The sequence below is a fragment of the Genypterus blacodes genome, unplaced genomic scaffold, assembly GCF_046128005.1.
Source record: "Genypterus blacodes isolate CSIRO-AG114 ecotype Tasmania unplaced genomic scaffold, CSIRO-AGI_Gbla_v1 ptg000073l_1, whole genome shotgun sequence".
Classification (NCBI taxonomy): domain Eukaryota; kingdom Metazoa; phylum Chordata; class Actinopteri; order Ophidiiformes; family Ophidiidae; genus Genypterus; species Genypterus blacodes.
Window position 1 is genome coordinate 357,211 of NW_027466883.1, and position 22,161 is coordinate 379,371.

At 40.8% G+C, this 22,161-nt stretch overlaps 2 protein-coding genes and 1 long non-coding RNA gene across 31 annotated transcripts in view; 1 reads left to right on the forward strand and 2 right to left on the reverse strand.

Moving 5' to 3' along the window:
- The window catches only part of LOC143006384 (uncharacterized), a 160,196-nt gene that overhangs the window by 26,294 nt on the left and 111,741 nt on the right, over positions 1-22,161 (reverse strand). The window lies entirely within an intron of this gene.
- On the reverse strand, positions 197-18,180 carry LOC143006397 (uncharacterized). The gene is made up of 2 exons (XR_012964261.1): positions 17,577-18,180; positions 197-428 (listed from the first exon to the last, which is right to left on the reverse strand). It is a non-coding gene; the product is annotated as an uncharacterized LOC143006397 (long non-coding RNA).
- LOC143006392 (hypoxia-inducible factor 1-alpha-like) overlaps positions 10,117-22,161 on the forward strand; it is a 91,134-nt gene continuing 79,089 nt past the window's right edge. For 2 of the 3 annotated variants that reach the window (XM_076157840.1, XM_076157842.1), the window contains exons 1-5: positions 10,119-10,545; positions 10,877-11,016; positions 11,789-11,851; positions 12,855-12,929; positions 13,025-13,118. In XM_076157840.1, the coding sequence (XP_076013955.1) occupies positions 12,892-12,929; positions 13,025-13,118 (132 nt within the window). In that variant the 5' untranslated portion in view covers positions 10,119-10,545; positions 10,877-11,016; positions 11,789-11,851; positions 12,855-12,891. Of the gene's footprint in view, positions 10,546-10,876; positions 11,017-11,788; positions 11,852-12,854; positions 12,930-13,024; positions 13,119-22,161 lie in introns of all 3 variants that reach the window. The other variant, XM_076157841.1, reaches the window with a different exon arrangement.

The following is a 22,161-nucleotide window of genomic DNA, read 5'->3' on the forward strand; positions in this document are numbered from 1 at the left end:
ATGTTACATGACAATAAAGAATCTTAGTGTCCTGTGTTTATTCATCTGTGCCTCTTCCTCACATGTATACGTCCTGCTTTGCCGCCGTCTGCAGTGAGGGAAGCAACTTGACTCCGGCTCATCACGTCCCAGACTTTTGACTGAACTTACGCACCGCTGGCGTTCCGTTACTTCAGAGAGCTTTTTGGCATCAAACCCGACCAATCCCTGGTATACCAGGCAGAGATCCAACGTGTCGCGCGTTCAGAGCCCGGTGGTCAGATGTGGAGCCGATTGTGTCGCTGTGTCATCCAGTACTCCATCTGTAACGAGCCTCTGATGGAGCTGTCCAACCCCGGGGCCAGCAGCTCCTGGTTCTACCTCACCAGCGCTGACGAGTTCATCATCAAGACTGAGGCCAAGTTCCTCCAGAAGCTGCTCCCTGGTTTCTACATGGTGAGACAAACACAACACAAACAAACACCTGATTTTCTTCCTCACTTGTCACTTCCATCCTTTCTTTATTCCAGAACCCCAGGACATTGCTGCCCAAGTTCTACGGCCTTTACTGCATCCAGTGCGGCGGTGAATGCTAAACCATGAGGCTCCACTTTAGTTATGCAACAACTAACACTCTTTGTTTACAGTCAGACAGATTTCAGATGAACTTGTACTGTAAGTTTGGTTGGTAGAGCCAAAGTTAACCCCTTTAAGAGGGCACAGAGTCCATACCTATACCAAGGCAGTAGATCTACAACTATGATACCATTTATCTTTAACATTTTAACCAAACCATGACAGTCAAACAGAACTCCATTTGTAATCTTATGATAGTTACCCCTTAACTGAATTACAGTTCTTAAGTGTAAAATACAAATAAGTTCCTGCTGCTTCATGGAGTTCTTGGACGCAATGTGGTTGACATGAACCTTACCTGGCGTCCAGCTCGTCTGGCAAGAGGGAGGGAAGGAGGGTCGCAGACCTATGGGAGACGCAAACAGACACGTGTTCCAAAGGTAAAATGTGATCAAACTTAAGTGAAACGTTAGCTAGAGGGGAAGCCTTCTAAAAATGCATTGCGTGTGAAATAAGGAGGCCATTTCCATCTAAATGGTGTGAGGTCATTGTTGGATTATCTGTAGGTTTGCAGGGTGGTGTTGTAAGAACCAGAGACTCCTACCAGGACTCGGACCTGGTTCTTCCATCAGCAGGATGGCTGTGTTACCACGTTACACTATAGGAGTTTGTGAGGTTGCTACAGCGCCCTGCAATGGAGACACCAGGCATGACGGGCTGGGAGGGAATCAGCTTGACCTTTAGACTGTTACTGGGCAGAGTGATGCTGGAGTCCAAATGGGAGAAAGTGAAAGCTACTAAAACAGGCTAATGCTAGATGAGCCTACCCGCTCTAAATGTTCCCTCATTTGACATTTCAGTACACAGTGTTGCAATTTTAATGCTTGAAATGTTGGGATCAGGAGTGTTTGGTTCTTACCTGTTGCCGTCATCTTGCTGGTAGGGGGGTGGGGGGGGATCAGGAGCGTTTGGTTCTTGCCTTGTCATCTTGTTGAGGGATCAGGAGCGCTTGCACACCTGCACAAAAGTGTTGCAATGTTAATACTTGTTAAAAGTGTAACAGTAACGAATTTGACCAGAGCCCCGTTAGCCAGGAGGTTTCCAGGTTTGAGTCCAGACACTTGGCAGCCGCACAGCAAAGCTACCCAGCATGATGCAAACACAGCCCGGTCTGGACTCAAACCTGGAGCCACCCGTTTCCACCTCCCACGGCGAGGACGAGGGGTTGGCTTTTTGGGAGGCACCTATACTAACTTCATTTACATTGTTACCCTTTTAAAATGCAGAAACCTGAGACCTTAAACTGCAGAGACCTTAAAATGGAGACACCTTGGACCTCAAAATGCAGACACCTTAGACCTCAAAATGCAGACACCTCAAAATGCAAACACCTTAAACCTTCAAATGCAGAGACCCTAACAGACACCTGAGACCTTAAAATGGAGACACCTTGGACCTCAAAATGCAGACACCTTAGACCTCAAAATGCAGACACCTCATAATGCAAACACCTTAAACCTTCAAATGCAGAGACCCTAACAGACACCTGAGACCTTAAAATGCAGAAACCTTAAAATACAGAGACCTCAGACCTTAAAATGCAGAGACCTTAAAATGCAGAGACCTTAGACCTTAAAATGCAGAGACCTTAAAATGCAGAGACCTTAGACCTTAAAATGCAGAGACCTTAGACCTTAAACTGCAGAGAACTTAGACCTTAAAATACAGACACCTTAAAATGCAGAGACCTTAAAATGGAGACCTCAAACCTTAAAATGCAGCAGCCTTAAAATGCAGCAGCCTTAAACCTTAAAATGCAGAGACCTTAAAATTACAAAGACCTTAAAATACAGAGACCTTTAATTGCAGAGACCTCAGACCTTTAAATGCAGAGACCTTTAAATGCAGAGACCTTTAAATGCAGAGACCTTAGACCTTAGACCTTAGAATGCAGAGACCTTAAAATGCAGAGACCTTAGACCTTAAAATGCAGAGACCTTAAAATACAGAGACCTCAGACCTTAAAATGCAGAGACCTTAGACCTTAAAATGCAGAGCCCTTAAAATACAGAGACCTCAGACCTTAAAATGCAGAGACCTTAGACCTTAAAATGCAGAGGCCTTAGACCTTAAAATGGAGACCTTAAAATGCAGAGACCTTAAAATTACATAGACCTTAAAATACGGTGACCTTAAAATTCAGAGCCTCAGGCCTTAAAATGCAGAGACCTTAAAATGCAGTGACCTTAGACCTTAAAATGCAGAGACCTTAAAATACAGAGACCTTAAAATACAGAGACCTTTCAATGCAGAGACCTTAAAATACAGAGACCTCAGACCTCAAACTTTAAAATGCAGCGACCTTAGACCTTAAAATGCAGAGACCTTAAAATACAGAGACCTTTCAATGCAGAGACCTTAAAATACAGAGACCTCAGACCTTAAACTTTAAAATGCAGCGACCTTAGACCTTAAAATGCAGAGACCTTAAAATACAGAGACCTTTCAATGCAGAGACCTTAAAATGCAGAGACCTCAGACCTTAAAATGCAGAGACCTTAGACCTTAAAATGCAGAGACCTTAAAATACAGAGACCTCAGACCTTAAAATGCAGAGACCTTAGACCTTAAAATGCAGAGCCCTTAAAATACAGAGACCTCAGACCTTAAAATGCAGAGACCTTAGACCTTAAAATGCAGAGACCTTAGACCTTAAAATGGAGACCTTAAAATGCAGAGACCTTAAAATTACATAGACCTTAAAATACGGTGACCTTAAAATTCAGAGCCTCAGGCCTTAAAATGCAGAGACCTTAAAATGCAGTGACCTTAGACCTTAAAATGCAGAGACCTTAAAATACAGAGACCTTAAAATACAGAGACCTTTCAATGCAGAGACCTTAAAATACAGAGACCTCAGACCTTAAACTTTAAAATGCAGCGACCTTAGACCTTAAAATGCAGAGACCTTAAAATACAGAGACCTTTCAATGCAGAGACCTTAAAATACAGAGACCTCAGACCTTAAACTTTAAAATGCAGCGACCTTAGACCTTAAAATGCAGAGACCTTAAAATACAGAGACCTTTCAATGCAGAGACCTTAAAATACAGAGACCTTAAAATACAGAGACCTCAGACCTTAAAATGCAGAGACCTCAGACCTTAAAATGCAGAGACCTTAAAATGCAGAGACCTTAAACCTTAAAATGCAGAGACCTTAAAATGCAGAGACCTTAGACCTTAAAATGCAGAGACCTTAAACCTTAAAATGCAGAGACCTTAAACCTTAAAATGCAGAGACCTTAAAATACAGAGACCTCAGACCTTAAACCTTAAAATGCAGAGACCTTAAAATGCAGAGACCTTAGAATGCAGAGACCTTAAAATGCAGAGACCTTAAAATGCAGAGACCTTAAAATACAGAGACCTCAGACCTTAAAATGCATAGACCTCAGACCTTACAATGCAGAGACCTCAGACCTTAAACCTGAAAATGCAGAGACCTTAAAATGCAAAGACCTTAGACCTTAAAATGCAGAGACCTTAAAATGCAGAGACCTTAAAATGCAGAGACCTTAGACCTTAAACCTTAAAATGTAGAGACCTTAAAATGCAGAGACCTTAAACCTGAAAATGCAGAGACCTTTAAATGCAGAGACCTCAGACCTTAAAATGCAGAGACCTCAGACCTTAAAATGCAGAGACCTTAAAATGCAGGGACCTTAAAATGCAGGGACCTTAAACCTTAAAATGCAGAGACCTTAGACCTTAAAATGCAGAGACCTTAAAATGCAGAGACCTTAAAATGCAGAGACCTTAAAATGCAGAGACCTTAAAATTACATAGACCTTAAAATACGGAGACCTTAAAATGCAGAGCCTCAGGCCTTAAAATGCAGAGGCCTTAAAATGCAGAGACCGTTAAAATTACAGAGACCTTAAAATACAGAGACCTCAGACCTTAGAATGCAGAGACCTTAAAATGCAGAGACCTTAGACCTTAAAATGCAGAGACCTTAAAATGCAGAGACCTTAAAATGCAGAGACCTTAGACCTTAAACCTTAAAATGCAGAGACCTTAGACCTTAAAATACAGAGACCTCAGACCTTAAAATGCATAGACCTCAGACCTTACAATGCAGAGACCTCAGACCTTAAAATGCAGAGACCTTAAAATGCAGAGACCTTAGACCTTAAAATGCAGAGACCTTAAACCTTAAAATGCAGAGACCTTAAAATACAGAGACCTCAGACCTTAAAATGCAGAGACCTTAAATTGCAGAGACCTTAAAATTACAGAGACCTTAAAATTACAGAGACCTTAAAATACAGAGACCTCAAACCTTAAAATGCAGAGACCTTAAAATTACAGAGACCTTAAAATGCAGAGACCTCAGACCTTAAAATGCAGAGACCTTAAAATGCAGAGACCTTAAAATGCAGAGACCTTAAACCTTACAATGCAGAGAGCTTAAAATGCAGAGACCTTAAAATACAGAGACCTCAGACCTTAAAATGCATAGACCTCAGACCTTACAATGCAGAGACCTCAGACCTTAGCCTTACAATGCAGAGACCTTACAATGCAGAGACCTTAAACCTTAAAATACAGAGACCTTTAAATGCAGTGACCTCAGACCTTAAAATGCAGAGACCTTTAAATGCCGAGCCCTTAAACCTTAAAATGCAGAGCCCTTAAAATACAGAGACCTCAGACCTTAAAATGCATAGACCTTAGACCTTAAACTGCAGAGATCTTAGACCTTAAAATACAGAGACCTTAAAATGGAGACCTCAAACCTTAAAATGCAGCGGCCTTAAAATGCAGCAGCCTTAAACCTAAAAATGCAGAGACCTTTAAATGCAGAGACCTTAAACCTAAAAATGCAGAGACCTTAAAATGCAGAGACCTTAAAATGCAGAGACCTTAAAATGCAGAGATCTTAGACCTTAAAATGCAGAGACCTTAAAATACAGAGACCTTTAAATGCAGAGACCTTAAAATGCAGAGACCTTTAAATGCAGAGACCTCAAACCTTCAAATGCGGAGACCTTAAAATACAGAGACCTTAAAATACAGAGAACTTAGACCTTAAAATACAGACACCTTAAAATGCAGAGACCTTAAAATGGAGACCTCAAACCTTAAATGCAGCAGCCTTAAAATGCAGCAGCCTTAAACCTTAAAATGCAGAGACCTTAAAATTACAAAGACCTTAAAATACAGAGACCTTTAATTGCAGAGACCTCAGACCTTTAAATGCAGAGACCTTTAAATGCAGAGACCTTTAAATGCAGAGACCTTAGACCTTAGACCTTAGAATGCAGAGACCTTAAAATGCAGAGACCTTAGACCTTAAAATGCAGAGACCTTAAAATACAGAGACCTCAGACCTTAAAATGCAGAGACCTTAGACCTTAAAATGCAGAGCCCTTAAAATACAGAGACCTCAGACCTTAAAATGCAGAGACCTTAGACCTTAAAATGCAGAGACCTTAGACCTTAAAATGGAGACCTTAAAATGCAGAGACCTTAAAATTACATAGACCTTAAAATACGGTGACCTTAAAATTCAGAGCCTCAGGCCTTAAAATGCAGAGACCTTAAAATGCAGTGACCTTAGACCTTAAAATGCAGAGACCTTAAAATACAGAGACCTTAAAATACAGAGACCTTTCAATGCAGAGACCTTAAAATACAGAGACCTCAGACCTTAAACTTTAAAATGCAGCGACCTTAGACCTTAAAATGCAGAGACCTTAAAATACAGAGACCTTTCAATGCAGAGACCTTAAAATACAGAGACCTCAGACCTTAAACTTTAAAATGCAGCGACCTTAGACCTTAAAATGCAGAGACCTTAAAATACAGAGACCTTTCAATGCAGAGACCTTAAAATGCAGAGACCTCAGACCTTAAAATGCAGAGACCTTAGACCTTAAAATGCAGAGCCCTTAAAATACAGAGACCTCAGACCTTAAAATGGAGACCTTAAAATGCAGAGACCTTAAAATTACATAGACCTTAAAATACGGTGACCTTAAAATTCAGAGCCTCAGGCCTTAAAATGCAGAGACCTTAAAATGCAGTGACCTTAGACCTTAAAATGCAGAGACCTTAAAATACAGAGACCTTAAAATACAGAGACCTTTCAATGCAGAGACCTTAAAATACAGAGACCTCAGACCTTAAACTTTAAAATGCAGCGACCTTAGACCTTAAAATGCAGAGACCTTAAAATGCAGAGACCTTAAAATACAGAGACCTCAGACCTTAAAATGCAGAGACCTCAGACCTTAAAATGCAGAGACCTTAAAATGCAGAGACCTTAAACCTTAAAATGCAGAGACCTTAAAATACAGAGACCTCAGACCTTAAAATGCAGAGACCTCAGACCTTAAAATGCAGAGACCTTAAAATGCAGAGACCTTAAACCTTAAAATGCAGAGACCTTAAAATGCAGAGACCTTAGACCTTAAAATGCAGAGACCTTAAACCTTAAAATGCAGAGACCTTAAAATACAGAGACCTCAGACCTTAAACCTTAAAATGCAGAGACCTTAAAATGCAGAGACCTTAGAATGCAGAGACCTTAAAATGCAGAGACCTTAAAATGCAGAGACCTTAGACCTTAAAATGCAGAGACCTTAAACCTTAAAATGCAGAGACCTTAAAATACAGAGACCTCAGACCTTAAACCTTAAAATGCAGAGACCTTAAAATGCAGAGACCTTAGAATGCAGAGACCTTAAAATGCAGAGACCTTAAAATGCAGAGACCTTACAATGCAGAGACCTTAAAATACAGAGACCTCAGACCTTAAAATGCATAGACCTCAGACCTTACAATGCAGAGACCTCAGACCTTAAAATGCAGAGACCTTAGACCTTAAAATGCAGAGACCTTAAAATGCAGAGACCTTAGACCTTAAACCTTAAAATGTAGAGACCTTAAAATGCAGGGACCTTAAACCTGAAAATGCAGAGACCTTAAAATGCAGAGACCTTAAACCTTAAAATGCAGAGACCTTAAAATGCAGAGACCTTAAAATGACAGAGACCTTTAAATGCAGAGACCTCAGACCTTAAAATGCAGAGACCTCAGACCTTAAAATGCAGAGACCTTAAAATGCAGGGACCTTAAACCTTAAAATGCAGAGACCTTAGACCTTAAAATGCAGAGACCTTAAAATGCAGAGACCGTTAAAATTACAGAGACCTTAAAATACAGAGACCTTAAAATGCAGAGACCTTAGACCTTAAACCTTAAAATGCAGAGACCTTAAAATGCAGAGACCTTAGACCTTAAAATGCAGACCTTAAAATACAGAGACCTCAGACCTTAAAATGCAGAGACCTTAAATTGCAGAGACCTTAGACCTTAAAATGCAGACCTTAAAATACAGAGACCTCAGACCTTAAAATGCAGAGACCTTCAAATGCAGAGACCTTCAAATTACAGAGACCTTAAAATGCAGAGACCTCAGACCTTAAAATGCAGAGACCTTAAAATGCAGAGACCTTAAAATGCAGAGACCTGAGACCTTAGACCTTACAATGCAGAGATCTTAAAATGCAGAGACCTTAGACCTTAAAATGCATAGACCTCAGACCTTACAATGCAGAGACCTCAGACCTTACAATGCAGAGACCTTAAAATGCAGAGACCTTAGACCTTAAAATGCAGAGACCTTAAAATGCAGAGACCTTAAACCTTAAAATGCAGAGACCTTAAAATACAGAGACCTCAGACCTTAAAATGCAGAGACCTTAAATTGCAGAGACCTTAAAATTACAGAGACCTTAAAATTACAGAGACCTTAAAATACAGAGACCTCAAACCTTAAAATGCAGAGACCTTAAAATTACAGAGACCTTAAAATGCAGAGACCTCAGACCTTAAAATGCAGAGACCTTAAATTGCAGAGACCTTAAACCTTACAATGCAGAGACCTTAAAATGCAGAGACCTTAAACCTTAAAATACAGAGACCTCAGACCTTAAAATGCATAGACCTCAGACCTTACAATGCAGAGACTTCAGACCTTAGCCTTACAATGCAGAGACCTTAAAATGCATAGACCTTAGACCTTAAACTGCAGAGATCTTAGACCTTAAAATACAGAGACCTTAAAATGGAGACCTCAAACCTTAAAATGCAGCGGCCTTAAAATGCAGCAGCCTTAAACCTAAAAATGCAGAGACCTTTAAATGCAGAGACCTTAAACCTAAAAATGCAGCGACCTTTAAATGCAGAGACCATAAACCTAAAAATGCAGAGACCTTAAAATGCAGAGACCTTAAAATGCAGAGATCTTAGACCTTAAAATGCAGAGATCTTAGACCTTAAAATGCAGAGACCTTAAAATGCAGAGACCTTAAAATGCAGAGACCTTAAAATGCAGAGACCTTAAAATGCAGAGACCTTTAAATGCAGAGACCTCAAACCTTAAAATGCGGAGACCTTAAAATACAGAGACCTTAAAATACAGAGACCTCAAACCTTAAAATGCAGAGACCTTAAAATGCAGAGACCTTAAAATGCAGAGACCTTAAAATGCAGAGACCTTAAAATGCAGAGACCTCAGACCTTAAAATGTAGAGACCTTAAAATACAGAGACCTCAGACCTTAAAATGCAGAGCCCTTAAAATGCAGAGCCCTTAAAATGCAGAGACCTTAAAATGCAGAGACCTTAAAATGCAGAGACCTTAAAATGCAGAAACTTTAGACCTTAAAATGCAGAGACCTTAGACCTTAAAATGCAGAGACCTTAGACCTTAAAATGCAGAGACCTTAGACCTTAAAATGCAGAGACCTTAAACCTTTAAACACAGAAACCTTAAAATGCAGAAACTTTAAAATGCATGAACCCTAAACACCCTTGTATCAGTTTGAGCATGTGCAGCCACTGCAACACTAATGAACCCAAAGAGTCAAGGCTCACAGGCCTGTATGGAAAATAACAAACACAGATAGAGTTTCACACAGAGCAGCGTTTAGTTCCTACCTGTTGCTGTCATCTCGTTGTTGGATCAGGAGCAATACTCACCTACTGCCATCTTCTTGCTGTGGGCTCAGGAGCGTTTGGTTCTTGCGTCTTGCTGTAGGCTCAGGAGCGTTTGGTTCTTCTGTCTTGCTGTGGGCTCAGGAGCGTTTGGTTCTTCTGTCTTGCTGTGGGCTCAGGAGCGTTTGGTTCTTCTGTCTTGCTGTCATCTTGCTGGGAGAAAGACACAGAGAGTTCCAGGTGAACTTTATTGAGCCGGGTTAAACCATGACTGATTGAGTGCGGGGGGGACATGTTTAATTTGGAAGAGGTATTGTCTCTTTCTAAAGGTCTGCTCATATTGACAAACTACAACAAGATTATTCAAAAGTCAGAGTTGCAATTTATATCCATGTATCTGTTGGGGTGACGTTTGTGTTCGTGTGTGAATGTGCCGAGCTTGGTTTAGTCCACACACGTCATGATCGTCATCGGTGCGACGATGCCAAACTGGAAACGCGCGCGCAGCGGAGACACAAATGCGCATGCGTCGTTTCCACAGCGGAAGGAAGAGGCTTGATGATGTAACGAGGATGTAGGATAAACATCCGGTACGCGCTACAATCGTATCCGGCCCGCGAGATCAAATCTGAAGTTTAGTGATTTGAGCTCCTTTAACAAGCAGAGTAACTCTAGTAAGTAGTGATGGGTCCGGAAAGACCGATGCGTCGGCGCATGCGTCGAGCTCACAGCGCAAACCCGTGTCGGTGCACGTATCGCATTCAGGAAGTCACGTGAACGATACAGGTACTGTTTCGAACTGACATTGACGCGCCAAATTGTGTTTATAAGGAAGCGTATCTGTCAACGGGATGCATCTGCCAAAAGAATCTCTGATTTTTTTCGGTAAATCGACTAAGTCATCACGAACTATGGAGCAGCCACAGGCCAAAAGAAAGATTTCCGCCGTGTGGGACCATTTTGATCTCGTATCGGAAAAGAAGGTATTTGTTTTAATTTCCTTGTTGTTTCATCGTGTTCCTCTCGGAGTTTCCACTTGATCTATCTGAATTCAAATTAATTTCAAAGTGACTCTTAGTTTACTATTCATTCATATTATTTTCTGCAGGTTAAATGTCGCATTTGTGCGACAGAACTGTCTTACCTAAATAAAAGCACCTCCTCAATGCTGAGGCATTATAGGGCTAGGCATGAAAATGAAGTCCAAGATACACCCAGGATCAACTCAGCTATACAGCCACAACTTACTCACAGTTGTTTTATTGATAATTAATTACTATTAATTTATTCTTTACCTAATTTTTAACCATCAAGCTTCCAGGAAGCAGTTCCTGGATGAGGCGCTTGTGAATTTCATCGTCAAGGACTGCCAGCCCCTCAGCGTTGTTGAGAATGAAGGGTTCAGGGAACTGATTCAGGTCCTTGAGCCCTCATATGTTTTGCCAACCAGAAAGGTTTGTGTGGAAATGATCTAAAGTAGTAGTTGATATATCCAATTTGTTTAATCTTGAATTTAAATATATTGATTTGCTTTCGGTTTGACTTGGTGTAATTTTCAGAGCATCAAACAAATGGTGGCCTCAAAGTATGCGGAGGAACTTTAAGACATTGGAACAACTTATTTTTTTGAATAAAAATTTGTAAAAAAGAATCCCAGTCCTCAAGCATCCTCATTCACAACACGTTCACTTAGATGTTCACGTTATGATAGACGTTCACATTATTTATTGACTGTATCTAAAAATATGAAAGATATTTTAAATTTAAATGGATATGAAATAATACAATATAAAATACAATGACTTAAATTATTTTATTGTATATACTAGGTCATGAAATCAGTGTCAGTTGAGCCTGTCAACTAGGTTGCCTGTAGGGATTTTTAAGGTCCTGCAGGTGTCAGTATTCAGTGACAAAGTATCGACACAGTATCAATGCAGTTTGGCAATGTCTCGAAACGCTTCATGACGCCTCATCGACCCATCACTAAAAATTACTGTTGTTACATTCAGCGTAACAAGCTTCCTGAATCTAATCCAGGCTATGGTTTAAAAGACGGGGCTCTTCTATTATGACCGGCGCCGCTTTTACAGTTATTACGGTAATGGCTCAGCGAGGAAACCGAAGAGACCAATTGCATGCGAGTTTAAACCATCCCACGTGAAACTACCTAAGCCAATCAAGTTTGTGCCTTTTGGCGGGAAAAAATTGTGACTCTCCACGCAGACAGGTGATTGCTGAGTCAGAGCCAAGTTGAAGACGGAAGCGGAGAAAGAAAGAGCGACACAGGTAAGTGAAAATGTTGTTGTGCTTTAGCTTGTAATTCTCTGCTTTAGCATAAAGTTGGAACACTTTGCTGACGTGTGTTAAAACTAAGAGATATATACAGACGACTGAGCCGGAGAAAGTTGAGAAATAGGAGTGGGGCGGAGAAAGGGAGACAAAATGGTGCTCTCCAAAATTGTGTAGTCGACATACTTGTTCAGAATCGGTGTTCCGTATTAAAAGTGCCAATGTGAAACAGCATTATGAGACAAAACATTAGGGTTTAAACAAATATAGGCTCCGCTAAAATCTGAAGTGAGGTCGTAGAAAACAAGTGGTCTTAGAGCCCAATATGAGCAGAGTCCACCGGGATCCGCACATTCAATGTTCCCTCAGAGCGGCTGGTATTATTCTTTCCTCGTTTTGTGTTGAGATTTATGATCTGTGAAATCAGTTGAGTCAAGATGTGAAACAGAAAATGGGAGATTCAAGCATTTGCTTCTTTTATTTTATATAAGTTGAGCATTTTATTTGAACATGAACAATCGTACTAAATTCATTTGATTTGACAGTCAGCTATTAATTACAAGCAGATGTTGATACAACGGGGCTACTTAAATATCACACTACATAGTTAGACATTATGATCTTCCAGACCTTTGCTCCGAGAAATTTTCTCTACTGGCGCTCTTTAAATTGTAGTTGAATACCCCTGCTGCTCTACAACATAAACATATCTGCTCCATGACGGAGCCCAATCCAAACGATTTTATTTCATTGTTTGTTTGTTTTTTTTTGTCTTATTAATATATTTATAACTTTAATTATATGTATTTAAATGTATTTAATGTACTTTGTATTTTATTGTATTAACTTGAATGTCTTATTAGATTAAATTACACTTAAATCACTTTATTTTCATTTAATTCATTTCATTTCATGTGGCATGTTGAGCTTGAAATTCTCTGCTTTAGCATAAAGCCAGATCATTTTGCTGACATCTGTCTGTTTTCTTCACATTTTCCAGGGTAGGTGGTTCGGTGACCCAGGGACTAAGTGGCGGTATGATGATCGGTGTGATGATGCTGACGCTGGCACAGAGGTAAATGCTTAGAAGTCATGACATCTGGTGGCTAACCTGCACAATATCTCACCATCAGCTTTGACGCGTTTTGTGTGTCTGTCATTTCACTCCAGCATTGTTGCCGAGCTAAAGCCGAGAGACCCGATGTTCCCAGACGTAGCTCACAGCATCCTGATCCACAGGGTCATGATGGGCTACAGCCAACAGGTTAGCATGTTTACAGATTTGTTAACGTGTGCATCTCTGCCCTTTAGGCCGACAGTGGAATATACCTCTGCTCTCCCATGGACTCAGACATGAGCTCAGATTTCAAACTAGACCTGGTTGAGAAGCTGTTTGCCAAATACACAACCCAGAACGCCAGTCACCACACAGGTATGTTACGGTTAAGACGACTGTACCGAGGACATCCTCAGTCCATCTACTGTAGAAAGGATTCCTCATCCCTCATTCACTCATTGTATCTTTGTCTGTGTCTCAAAGGCAATGGGAGGCAACCTGGACATGTTGGCTCCCTACATCCCCATGGACGATGACTTCCAGCTGCGCAGCATGACACCGGAGGAGCCCATGTCGTGTGGATCACTCACATCTTTTTAAATCTCTCCACACAGTAACAGTCACTTAGCAACATAAATTAGATCTGTCGCAGGAAATGCAGTAAAGTTTGTTGACACCTACAAATGATCGCTAAGAGGTAAACTCTTAGCGATCCTTGCGGCTGGATCGGGAGCATCCATCGACTCAGGCGGTGCCTGGCCGGTGATGCTACGCGACTGCTTTGTCCGCTGAATGGCGAGCTGGGATAGGAGCTGTGAGCAGGAGAGATTTAAAAAGATGTGAGTGATCCACACAACATGGGCTCCTCCGGTGTCAGGCTGCGCAGCTGGAAGTCATCGTCCATGGGGATGTAGGGAGCCAAGATACGATTTACGTTGACGTGTCACCCCACCCCTTATTAACACTATAAGATTTTGCGCTCAGCATAATAATGTAAGATCAACTAGATTTAGTATTAAGTAGTTAATAGAATGAACCATAAAATTAATAGAAATTGTGGTTAATTAAAATGAGCTATTCGTGACAGATTGAATCACATACAGTCACATACATGTGTTTTCTTTGCATGTAATCACATTGTGTTGTGACTGCTTTCAATATAAAGTGTCATGTGCTTCCAGTTGTGTAGATATTCAAACCCTCTCTGTTTTATGTAACAGTAAGCATTTGTGTATGATGTTGTTTCTGAGGTAAAGCAGAATTCAAAAGGAAAATGCAGACGTCTTCTCTCCTCTGCTGACTTGTCTCCTGCTGTGGATGTGGTCGTCACAACAAATCATTGAGGGTGAAATATTTATTCAGACAGCTGTGGTCTGTTTTCACAGATATCTCACTAATGTACACACTTCAGAGATGTGTGAGATGTCACACACCAATCTGACTATAAGGTGCCTGTGGGTGAAACCCTTCCAAGGGGGGTTCAGGCCAAGCTTCTGGCCTTTAGTACTTATTTAAGGATTTAAGGCAAATAAGATGAGATTCTTTCATGTAAAATAGATGTATTTTTTTATATGCCATCAGAACATACTGTACAGAATTTGCTCACTATTTTTATTAGGGCCTTCTCAAAAGTTTCAGTGACGGGATGCAGAAGTGACAATATAAATTACAAACCACCATCAACACTCAAGATTCTACATGACAATCATGACACTGAAATCTGGATCTCATCCATGCACCATGGTAGTTAACACAATGCATCCATTTGTTAAATCTATATTATATTTTACAATGCTATATTGCTACACTATAAAACATTCTTTCTCAGTACTGTAGTTGTAACAAGTCTGTTTTCATTAAATTAGATTTGAGGAATCATTGGCAAAAATGCTTGGTTATACTGTGTAAAGATGTTTATGTTGTAAACAAAGAACAATGATCTGATAATATATTGATACACATGGTTTATTGCACATACCATCACGTGTATTGGAAAATGATCTGACTTTGAGACTACAACCAATATTTCAGGCATTGACCTCAATCCAGTTTTGTTCAAGGTCTAAAGTGAATGCATCCTTTTCTGTGGTAACCACAATATATAGTGAGAGAGCGTGTTCAAAAATAAAACAAAAAAATAAAATGCCTTAAAACATCCAACACAATATCAATTATGATAACAAGAACAATAAACCCTATAAATTAAGGACTTGACAGCCTCTTTTAGACACAAACCGTCTGCACTTTGACTCACTGGTGCCTCTGAGGTGAAAGCACAGTGCGTCCTTTGTATTCGGGCATTCGGGTTCAATTTGGTGAGAGGGTTCGGTCAGGTGAATGTGTTAAATCCAGTCTTATTGTCTAAGGGAATACCCTCAGCTCCTCTGAACTCCTCTGCTATGTCGTCAAAGGTGCGTCCTTTCGTCTCAGGGAGGCGGAACCAGGTGAAGGTGAAGGCGAAAAGAGCCACAGCCATGAAGAGGAGGTAGACATATGCGCCACATAGTTTCTGTGTTAGAGAGAGGGGTAAGATTCAGCCGTCTTGCATCTATAATGTTTGATTTAGTTTCTTCGTTTCAGGTCAGCTACCCTCTTTGCTTCACTATAACCATTAAATGTTTCCCCATCTAGCAGTTAATGTAATTACTGTTATTTCAACCTGATTTTAAAGGATTAAGTAATAGACTTCATATATTTATGTCCTATGTAGTTAACAGATTCAGCAGATTCATAGTCTGTATTTATTTGTATCTTTTGTCTTGTCTTGTCTTCAGTCCAGGTTCTGTTCTGGGAGCAATTCATGTCACTGATTAAAGCCATTGTTAATTTAAACTCAAAAACTAAATTCTTGTCTTGAGCCTTTTTAATATTGTCCTGTTGGTCAGGTGTCCTCAAACTTCACCCTGCAGACACATTGTTTGGGGCAGAGGACAAACATTGTTTTGTTTAAATTTTGATGGGACATGTTCCTCTCTGCCTTCTGTCCTAAAAGCCAGTGTGTGCGTGTGCGTGTCTTGCACAATAAGTTACATCCATTGATGGTTTGCTGATTGATGGTAGCTGATGGCCAGCAGATGCTTTTTCAGTTCTTTATTTACATTGTGGTGTAATGAATTGATATTGTGCAGCCTATACTGTATATGAGCATCCAACATGAAACATTTACAACATGCAGATAATAAGTTCATCAGTTACATTAAAATTAGACGAATATGTACACTCCAATGGCAACAACACCAAAAGATCACAATTACCATGTAGAGTTAAAGGAGCATCTGTCCTTGGCCAAATTCTATTTTTCATTTATTTTGTCTTTATACAACTTATCTATCTATCTATCTATCTATCTATCTATCTATCCATCCATCCATCCATCCATCCATCCATCCATCCATCCATCCATCCATCCATCCATCCATCCATCCATCCATCCATCCATCCATCCATCCATCCATCCATCCATCCATCCATCCATCCATCCATCCATCCATCCATCCATCCATCCATCCATCCATCCATCTATCCTTACATAAAATACTGTAATACTGTCTGGGCTGCTTCTTACTCATCTAACTTCAATCCATTATTTCAAATGCAAAAGAGGTTAAGAACGATTTCCAGCTCCAGCAGAAAACAACCATCTGCTGCTCTATTTACTAAACACAAAGTATAGCTTATTATCATAGTCAATATATTCTATGGAATGTGTATGAGGATGAACTTATTGATTTTCATTGTTTTATGTGATACTGTGCCAGGTTGGTCTCTGTTTCGTTGTTTGTTTGTCTTAAGTTAGTTTTTTTCTTCTTTTTAAATTCTATTTCATTACTTTTTATATAGCTAATAATGGAATAGTGGAGGGACCTTTAGGCTTATCTCCTCTCCTGCACAATTAGTGTATTTCTCTATGTTCATATCTTTATCACTTGACTTTTGTGTGAACAACAATAAAAAAAATCATCTCATGTTCACATTTTAACACAGACAGAGAAGATTTTGGCAGCAACCAAAGAATTCCCAATGCAGGAAAATTCCTGTAACAGATAAACAGAGCTCTTACTTTGTGCCTGAGGGTCCAGGTCCCTCACTGAATACTGGAGGATCTATCATGGACCAGTCACTCTTCATGGACACACAGCCTGATGCAACAGATCCTATTCCATCCTCCTCTTCATCCATGCAGACACTCATCTTCTTGATTTAAGCCAAACAGGAAAAACATTTCAGACACAAAAAGCTCTTAAAGAACAGAACAGAACACACACACACACACACACACACAGAGAATATCATCAGCTTAACAGGACTGCTCCCCTAACTACCTGCATGAACTACTAACTACTGCACCAGGAGAGAGAGAGAGCCTAAATGACAAGATTGCACTATTCTCTCTCTCTCTCTCTCTCTCTCTCTCTCCCCCCCCCTTTGGAGACATTGTTTGTGATATTGGGCTTTCACTTGACTTGACACAAGCGCGCACACAAACACATACACCAAAGCACAACCAAATCCTTCTCTTTTTCCAGTCAAACATTCATTTTCAACTTTTTTTGTTTTTAAATCAGCTTCTGTGGTCAGAGGAACACACAGCTTCCACTCTTTCTGTACCAATCTGCCATTTGACCTCTATCCCAGTATAAATAAGTGTTTTGCAGTATCACTTACCCTGCTGTCACTCACAGACTTCTTCTTTCCCGCCTTCTGGTCGTCCGTCTTGCAAAGGAGCCTGGCTGGAATCCAGTGGCTGCGTGTTTCCTGTTACTGCAAAACACAAACCCTGTAAAGAGCTCCTCCCACTTTTACATTTACCGGAAATGACATGTTCTTCATGCGAATGTGTGTGTGTGAGAGAGAGAGAGAGAGAGAGAGAGAGAGAGAGAGAGAGAGAGAGAGAGAGAGAGAGAGAGAGAGAGAGAGAGAGAGAGAGAGAGGTGTGACTAATGTTTGTTTAGGATAGTTTGATTACACTTCGATTTGTACTTCGAGCTGATTGTTCCTCCAACACTGAGCAGGATTAGACAGTAATTACAAACAGAAGTTCAGGCTCTGTAGATTTGATGTTGGGATCGTTTAATCTTACAGGCTGTGATGTAGTTCATAGTGGGGAATTATAAATGTACACAGATTTGTATGCAAGGTATTGCAAGTATTGCAGATAGACAATCAACTATTTTGGTGAGTACACTAGTCTTAGGATTTCACTGAGGGGCTACATGAAATATTCATATTAATTGGGTTGAAAACAATACAGATTTTTGAAGGTTGATAACAGTATTCTTGCTATGTTGTTATTTGTACCAGTCCCTGCAGGATGTAAACCGAGGGGCAGTGGGGGCTTGGAAGCCATGATGACAGAGGTGCTGTTGTCTCCTGAGGTGCTACATGTGAAGAGACCCAAATACTGACACACACACACACACACACACACAGATGAAGACACTAAAGACAAGTCCCCAAATGACTGAGGCACTTTAGAAATGCTATACTTTTTGAGCAGTTGAATGTAAATGTTTTCTTTACAATCTCCTTTGTTGTTAACATAAAAGGTTATTTATGCTTTTCAAAAAAGCATTTTTTATTATTATATATGTTACTTGTTATTTGTTTTTTACATTTGAGACCACACATGTTATGCTTTGTGGCACAAAAGATTCATCTCAGTGGTCAGTTTTTGAACACCACAATGTATACAAATACTGTGAACAAACACTTTTTGACTTTTAATATTTTTTCCTATTCAGCTACACAAACATCTTCAAACCACACAAAATTTTATTGTAAATGAGAGTATACCAGAGTCCTATGTACACCATGTTAATTTATTGATATGCCGCATAATGTCCTCCTTTTTGGTGTTATGGAAATGGTCACCCAAGTCCCGTCCCTTGCTTGACACCGACCCAAAGAAGAAGACCCTCGAAGATACTAATGATATCGGTCTTTATACTGGTGGCAGCGGATTGTTTAAGTTTGCCGGGACGAAGCTCCGTCACACTTTTGGGACTCGGAAGAAACTCCGTGAGTGTGTATGCCTTTTCAATCAGCCCCATTCGCTACCGTTCAACACTGGGAAGGATTCTTCCCTCATGTTTTCATGGGAGATGCTATAGAAGCTTTTTCACAGTGGTGTAGACGTCATGAGGTGGCTGTGGAAGCTAATCCTAATTGTGATGACGACAGTTTGGCTAAATTGTTGCCCACGCATCTGGGTGGTGCTGCGTTCAGTTACTGGGATAGCATGCCAGCTCCAACCAAAGACGACTACAGAGCCATGAAATACAAATTAAAAGCAGTTTTTGGACATAACGCTTATATTGCAAAATTTCAAAGTGACATTAGTACACGTACCCGCCTTTCAGGTGAGGCACTCCCTGTTTTTGCTGCTGAAATTAATCGACTGGTGGAGGAAGCATTTCCCAAATATGGACAATATGCAGAAGACGGAGAAAGGTTCAGACGCTTCACCTGTGCCTCCACCTCTGACTGTACATTTGGCTCACTCTGATGACCTACAAAGGATGCAGAAACCCCTTGAGAAACTTTCAGAGGAAGTTCAGCAGCTACACCTTCAGGTACAGCATCGACGATGAGACACCTGACAAAGATCACCAGACCCCGGATTTCGCTTATGGGACCACTCACCTGACCATCGACGAGGCGGTGGTCGTTTTTCCTCTTACGAAAGATACAGAGATTCCTCCTGTGAGAGAGACCACTACTTCTGACGAGACAGCCCTACCTACAGCTCTTGTGGACATGAGGAATATCATGACGAACAACAGAAGTTCTCCACACGCCACGGCTCATCTGAACGTCATCTGCGTGGTTACAGCCCTTCAGCTAGAGATTACCCTCAGCGTGGTCGCTCTCCTGAACATTGGGAGGAAAGACAGTGTTCTCCAACTCCTGGACGTGTACCTTTCCATTCTCCAGCGCACTCCAAAGAAAACTACCAGTGGACAATCGTACACAAAGAGGAGAAGAAACACACAAATGCTGATGCTATGTCAAGCATTCCCCATTCAAGGCCTGATACGCCGATTACAGAGAACAACAGTCCTGCTTCATCAGATTTCCGTTCTGTTCCTGCCACACTGGAATCTCCACCGCCAGGCTAATGATGGAAAAGACATTGTACATGAACAACTGAGAGACCCTGTGCTCTTTGAACTGCAGAAATGGGTGCAGCATAACAAAGGTTCATACCTCCGACATGTTAAAGGCAAAGCTCTGAGAAAATTGTGGTTTCCAGATTTCCAAGGATGAAATTATGTGATGAGTTACTTTGCCAGGAAACTCATATTGCTCCAGGAAAATCTGTGTATCAGGTGCTTATCCCATCCTCACTGATCACTGATATTATGGGCATTTTCCACGGTAACCCCTGTTCTGGTCACTACAGCACTGATCGCACATTTAAGACAGCTTTGAACTCGTGTTATTGGGCAGGTATGAGATCTGATATTGAAACCTGTTGCGGATTGTGTCACACATGTGAAGCTTACAGGAAACCTCTCCCTCAACGCAGAGCCCCACTGCAGTCAATACAAGCACACAGACCTTTCAAGTTTGTTTGCACAGATATTGCAGAACTGCCATTAACCTCACTAGGACACAGAAAAAAGAAAAAGATGTGCAACAGTAAAGTCATTGTGTGCCTTGACCTCCTCATGTAAGACCCCCTGCTGGTGAGTCAGTACCATCTCAGCCCTCTACACATGCCAGACATGGAATCAATGAAGGAATCAAACCACTCAATCAAATCCCTAAAACTCTAAATGATCAGCACTGTGCAAAAAACACACAAATAGCCACAAGTTCATGCCCGTCATGGTATTTGTTACAGGTCCCAGGGAAATGTCCCTGTATTAAGCAGGTGAACAGGAACAATCAGGATACAGTCCGTCTTACTTTCTCCCTGATTGCTTCTCTGGTTGTTTTATTAAACAACTCAAATCATGTAAACATCACATGACACATTTCTTATATGCATTTCAATCATTTCAGTTTCTTTCAATTCTTCAATAGAGTCACTTAATCATCACTTAACCCAGTATTTCCACTATCTCAATAACACACATTTTCACTCTAGTAGGATATTAGTATGATGAACACATTTCAACTGACCTATTATCTTTAGTATAGTTAAAGTACAAAACAACAAAAGTGACTCCTGACACTTACTTTAAACCAAAAGGTTCCATTCAAAAGGATTTCAAAAACCTCGTATGAAGCCCAGAAATATATACACGTTACAATATGTACAAACTCTAAACTTGTATCTAATGTATGGTTCTGGAGACTAACTATGTGTGGCTGCAGTGCTTCTGGAGGAAGGTGAGCATGGCGTTGACCATCCAGTGTGTTACTTCCCAAAGAAATTCAGAAAGCATCAGCTCCACTACAGCACTATTGAGAAAGAGGCCTTAGCAACAGTTTGAAGTTTATCTTGGATCCAGTCCCGTGCCAACTGTTGTTGTCTCTGATCACCACACCATGTTGGGTTTGGCAAACTCCTAGAACAGGCTCCGACAAACAGAATTGTTTTCCCAGGGGGGGCCAGATGGGGCCACTGAAAATCTAGGGGGGGGGGGGGGGCAACCAAAATACGCTGTACGACGGTGTTGTTAATAAAGACTAGATAGACGAATATCGGTACAGTTAACTTAGAGTTCCACAAGAATCCTGTTTTAATGTGTTTTGTATCTGTATATGTGTTAGTCAAGTCTTCTGCCACTGTGACCATTGCTGTTGCCTTGTCTTCGTCGTCACTGTGCGCTGTTCTACCATTGAGGCCGGTGTTTGTGCGTCCATGTGTGTGTCCTTGTGCGTCGATTTTAGTATTACAGTAACATACTGTTATGTTGATTACAGAATGAGAACTGTAAATTTACAGTAGAGAGCTGGCAACCCTGCTGCCAGCACTTTACTGTAAATTTATAGGACAATTTGTTACAGTGTATATTTTGGACAGCCTAAACATAATCACACAAAATACATTTTACAATTGTGCTTCAGCGCTGAAGCGAGGTGACAGGAAGCACACAGGTGATGGAGAACAGGGATTTGTTATTGATCGTCAGCCCCTTAATGTGTTAACATCCAGTGGAGGACGGAGGGACGAACAGCTCACTGTTAGATATAGGCTGCATGATCATTTCTCTGGCCTCTTCCTCACTGAAATGCCTCTTCATCTTTGCTCCTGGTCTTTCTCCCTCTCTGCTACGTGTGTATCTTTGGCTGTGAAAGC